This window comes from Sinocyclocheilus anshuiensis, unplaced genomic scaffold (genome assembly GCF_001515605.1).
Source record: "Sinocyclocheilus anshuiensis isolate Anshui unplaced genomic scaffold, SAMN03320099.WGS_v1.1 scaffold715, whole genome shotgun sequence".
NCBI classification, from domain to species: domain Eukaryota; kingdom Metazoa; phylum Chordata; class Actinopteri; order Cypriniformes; family Cyprinidae; genus Sinocyclocheilus; species Sinocyclocheilus anshuiensis.
Window position 1 is genome coordinate 23,864 of NW_015551089.1, and position 5,893 is coordinate 29,756.

The window sequence follows — 5,893 nt, forward strand, 5'->3', positions numbered from 1 at the left end:
ACCCTTTTTTGGGCTTCAAAATCTCAACCACCATTTATTGCCATTATAAATCTTGAAAGAGCCAGGACATTTTTTGATATAACTCCGATTGTATTCGTCTGAAAGAAGAAAGTCATATACATCTAGGATGCCTTGAGAGTGAGTAAATCATGGGGTAATTTTCATTTTTGGGTGAACTATCCTTCCATGCAGTACAATTTATATCTTTCATTCTATATATGTATATATATATATATATATATATATATACAAATTTCATTCTATGTCTTTAAGTTTGTCAGGAAAATGAAAGTGCCATTTTTGAAGAGTTTGAATGTGCTCTTGTAGCCCAACGTGAGTGGGAACTTATATGATTGAACAAAACATCTGGAAATAAGCAAAACAACAGAGAACCAAAATAGTGAAGTAATCTTCAGACGCCATGTTCATTATTTACAGCAATAATCTGGCATTAATTCGATCTCAATTCAATTAATTAGCAGGAATTATTATACCATGACCTGTTATACGAGAAACGCACCACAGAACGGCACTGTGGCAGGGAAGAAGCACCATTCTTCAGAAAATGTGAAAATCGAGTTTATTCTGCTAACCATCTTCAATTTATCTCTCTTTTTTTTTCTCTGTAGTTGGAGGGCCGTTTGGACGGGCGATCGGAGGGTCTGGCTGACTCTAGGGAGAAGTTTATGGAGTTTGGGTTTGATTTCTGCTACTGGTCCGTGGATCCAGCGGCTCCCAACTATGCATCACAAGAGGAGGTGAGCTTCCACTCTCACGCCTGTTTCGTGTATTTGCGCTGATGTTGATGTCATGCTGATGAGCTTGTGTATCTCCGGTGTCCTGGGTGGAGGCTGGGGCGTGATAACCAGAGGACTGCAGGATGATAGTGTAATCAAAACCTTTGACCCACCAGGAAAATGTCTGAGGAAATATTATCCCTCAGCAGAATCAAAACACTGCTCAGTTTAGAAGATATTACATCATCTCTGTGAAAGGCAGTCTTCACCTCCCTGCATAATCTGAGATTTAGTTTATTTTAACCTGTGTGTGGGTGTGCAAAGTTGGCTGGATGATTTAGGCCAGAAACATACTCCTATACAAGTACACAAATGTAGTTGTGAAGGCTTAATCAACACCCTTATATTAATTAAATTATTATATGATGCAATTTCAAATTTTCCTTTCTCTTTGGAGTGTTACAAGCTGTTCGTGCATAGATAAGATCCCTGAAGTTGCAAAGACTAAAGTCTCAAACCCAAAGAGATATTCTTTATAGAAATTAAGACTTGTCCATGCCCTCCTAAAACGCCTCGTTTGAACACGCCCCCACATGTCTACATCACTGTGTGGGAAGATTCGCATAACACCGCGCAAATGTTCACGCAAAGAAAGAAGGTGTAACTTTTATTCTCGCTGTAGTATTGTTGTTGCCGCCGCCACCATGTCATGGAGACGCTGTGTTTCGTTGTGAAAGCGAAACTACTTTGTTTGGCCTTCCAAAAGAGGACGATATCCGCTTCGTCATGCCTAGAGCTGATCCGTGCTGGTCGCTGAGGAAATACATCAACTTCGCGCTGTGGATCGCCGGATCAGCTTTCACCATGGACGAAGCGGAGTCCAGCCCGGGGTCATCACATGTGGTTGCCGCTAGCCCGCCGGACGCTCTTTCGCCGAATCCGCCGGCCGTGCCGTTCTCAAGCCCGCCGGCCGTTCCTCACTCTAGCCCACCGTGTGTGACGCTGTGTGTTTCGTTTTGAAAGAGAAACTACTTTGTTTGGCCTTCCAAAAGAGGACACAACTAGAAATCAGTGGTTAAGTTGTATTTACAACACTGTTCCAGAACAGTTCAACCCAAATATTCAGATGTGTGCAGCACATTTTATGGAGGACTGTTTACTGATCCTGGAGCGCTTGTTGTTTGTCATTTCTCCGATCACAAATGCAGACATGGTTTTATGTTTACGCAGCGCGATACGCAACGCGTAAAAAGACAGTATAAGTCATTATAATCAGTAATTATGTCCCCACTGAATGTAACAAATGCCTCGTTTGTAATGGGTTTTATTGGTGTTGTTTCATCACGGCATGGACTTGGCATGGCATCAGAGTATGGTAAGGGGCGTAACATTTCCGTCACACGCTTGAGGTATTCGGCCAATCACAACGCACTGGATAGCTGGGAAAGGCGGGGCATAGAGGATCAACAATAATGTACAGTATGTGGAAAATAATGTTTTTTGAACCTTAAACCGCATAAACACATTTCATTACACCAAATACACAAAGTAATGTTCTCTTTAGCAACTTCATATGACCCCTTTAAAACATATTGTTTGTGTAAAATTTACCTTTTAGCTGCAAGTTTTTGGGTTCACATGCTTATAGTTCATCATTGGTTTAAAGGCCTGTTCACACATAAAATGATTATTATAAAGATAACTATAACAATAACTATATTATCATCCGTATCAACACAGTGATGTTCTGTTTATTATAAGTTTGTGTGCTGCAGTTATGTCAGTTGCTATAGGAACATATTTGATGTTTTATAACCACTCCAAAAACCTGCAAAACGTTCTTACAAACTTCAGACCAACAAGCATGGATCTCATACACACAGTACTCAAAGTTAACTGTTAAACAAGTTTACTTTATCTTTCCTTTGTTCTTTTGAGAGAGTCAGTGAATCTTCTCCTCAGTCACGCCCTGGTGTTCCCTTCAGAGTGTCTTTGTCCACGTTGTATGAAAGAATGAGCTGTGATGGCCCACGCACGGAGGATGACCTTGTCTGCAGCGCTTTTCTTTCTCTTCTCTCACTTCCTCTCTTTCAATTTTGCCCAGTCAGAGCTTTACGGCAGAAGCCTGGAGCTTGCATTCCTTGGGCGGCCTGCAGCAAAGTCTTGTCAGAGAGAAAGAAACTGACCTCTTTTTGGAGTCCTGTGGGAGGGAGTCCCATCTATAGCAAATAAAAGTCCAGACAGTCTCATCATCATGGGTGCGCTGTGATCAACTCACAGTGTGTGAAAAAGAACTTCCAGAAGAACTTCCGCTTTGTGATCTTTCAAAGAGTGTAGAAGCTTGCAGAATTGTCCCGTCATTTAGTTTGAAGTAGGGCTGCACGATAAATCGCATGCGATATTTAATGCGCATCTTGTCAGTAAGATACTGACGGTAAATCTCCATCACATGCGTGCTTTCACATTGAGCAGCATTTACTACACAAAGCCGTTGTTCACAGACAAGCTGCGCAAAACCACGATCATATTTTGCGCATGTTTTGCGCAGCTTGTCTGTGAACAACGGCTCTGTGTAGTAAATGCTGCTCAATGTGAAAGCACGCACGTGATGGAGATTTACCACTGATTACAGAACTGGCTTTACTGACAAGATGCGCATTAAATATCGCATGCGATTTATCGCGCAGCCCTAGTTTGAAGTTCACATGAAATAAGAACTGACTGCCGGTGTTTGTGCATGCTATCAAATGAAGTACAGTATACTTTGGAAGGCGTGTAACTGTCCGCATAAGCTAAGTGTTTGCGTCAAAACTGAAGTATACTTTGTACATTACTAGTCTTGTGGTAAACAATTCATCCATGCACGTTAATTCACAGGAAAAAAAAATGTTTGTCTTCATAAACTTTAATCAAAATCTGAACATTTCTTTCCCTCTGGGAAGATGTTTCTTCTCTGGTGACGTCAGTTTGACTCTGCAGACAAACGTCCTTGATCCATTTCCCTCCAAATGGCAGTTCACTGTGAGCTAGAGATGGTGAGGAGGTGCGTTAAAAACTTTGCCCCCTTATTTTTTCTCATTCAGTATTCTGGTTCACTCAGAAATATGTCACAGTATTGAAGTGAAGTCAGTCGAAACTTTCATTTCACACAGACTTAAATTTTTTAATAACATTAATAGCTGATCCAAAGTCACCACAGTTTTACTATAGTACCAGTAACTGTGGGATTTTGAATGAAACTTTGGTTAGCATATACATTTTTGCAAGAGTAAGGCTGACCACATTACAGACAGGATAAATGCTTTTCTCTGTTCAGCTCTCTTCATCAGCTCATTCATTTAATATTAAGTTTGCCACTGTGCAGTCTTCAGCCTAAGTACACACGTTGCTGACGTATGAATCATTCCATCCAATTTAGTTTAATTGGTTTTTAGTGAAAAGAGTCTCATGAAGTCTCACATGTTGCTCCTTAATTGGATCTTCCCATGAACCGCTGTTCTCTGTGGCTGAAAGCAACAGAATGAGACTGGAGCCTCTCCTTCCTGTGGGGTCTCCAGAGACACCTCAGTGGAGGGAAACCAGCCCCGCTCCTTCTCCTTCCCACTCCTTCCCTTTAGAAGCCAGCTGCCCTCCCTGCACTTCTCTCTGTGCATGTGGGAATATACTTTCAACCCTCAACGGACACCTTGGCAATTGAATCGCCATTGGCTAGTATATTTTTTTGTTTACTCGCCAGACTGAAATACTATATATATATATATATATATATATATATATATATATATATAACCATGAACACACTGGCAAGTAAAATCTGAGAATTTATTAGCCATTGGCTAATATTAGACATCATTTAGTCGCCCAGAGTGAAGATTTAGTCGCATATGCGAGTGATTTACTCGCAATATAGAGGGTTGACTTTCTGTTTTTGCTAGTGGCTAAAAGATTGGTGGTTGTCTCTGGAGGAACATGTCTAACTGTTTATGTCCATGTCTGAAGAGAAAACAGAACACAGAGGGCTGAGAGCAGGATGGAGAGGTGAATCAGGCCTCGGAGCAGAATAGATAAAGATGGGTAATGGAAGCCAGCTGTTTTGAGGGCAGTCTACACTTTTGTAAGATAATAAAAAATAACCATTTGTGAGAGAATCCTTCTTTTGAGTCTTTTTAAAGAATCAGTTGAACCAATTCACCAAATCAGTTGTTGACTGAATGGAGTCAACACTGCTCCACTGATCATGTGCTGGTTACTCCCCTGCACATGTTGGATCACTTCCTGCTCACTCTTAACCTCAACATGGTTCCTGACACAACACATACCCCTCCACATGTCATCTTTCGACGTTACCTATGCTCACTCTCACCCTCCCGGCTATCTGTTATAGTTTCATCTTTGCTTCCTCCCCCTAAACAGTAAGCATCTCTTGATGCTTACAGTGCTACTGATTCTGCTCCACTCTTACATCTTGTTTAGACACTGTCTGCCCCTTGTCTTCCAGGCCAGGCCGTACCACCCCTTCTGCCCCTTGGCTGTCTGATGTTCAGCCCTAAGACTGGCAAGAGCGGATTCCAAATCTTCAATACTTATCTTGCTGGATCTGTCCGCTGCTTTTGACACGGTTAACCACCAGATCCTCCTGTCAACCCTATTGGCAAAAGGCATCTCAGGAACCACACTCCAGTGGTTTGAGTCTTATCTCTCAGATAGGTCCTTCAAAATATCCTGGAGAGGTGAGGTGTCCAAGTCACAACATCTAACTACTGGGGTGCCTCAGGGCTCAGTTCTTGGACCACTTCTCTTCTCTGTCTACATGGCATCACTAGGTTCTGTCATTCAGAAACATGGCTTTTCATATCACTGCTATGCTGATGACATTCAACTCTACCTCTCATTCCATCCTGATGATCTGATGATAGCTGCTCACATCTCAGCTTGTGTAACAGACATTTCTTGCTGGATGAAGGACCATCACCTTCAGCTCAACCTTGCCAAGACAGAACTGCTTGTGGTTCCATTAAACCCATCGTTTCATCACAATTTCACCATCCAGTTAGGAACATCAACCAAAATTCCTTTAAAAAGAGCCAGAAACCGTGGAGTTATGATTGATGATCAGCTGACTTTCTCAGACCACATTGCTAAAACTGCCCGGTCCT

General features: G+C 41.9%; 1 protein-coding gene across 1 annotated transcript in view; it reads left to right on the plus strand.

Moving 5' to 3' along the window:
- LOC107662650 (stAR-related lipid transfer protein 9-like) overlaps positions 1-5,893 on the plus strand; it is a 47,779-nt gene that overhangs the window by 11,254 nt on the left and 30,632 nt on the right. Inside the window, exon 3 of the mRNA XM_016452728.1 lies at positions 630-758. Coding sequence (XP_016308214.1) covers positions 630-758 — 129 coding nt within the window. The remainder of the gene's footprint in view (positions 1-629; positions 759-5,893) is intronic.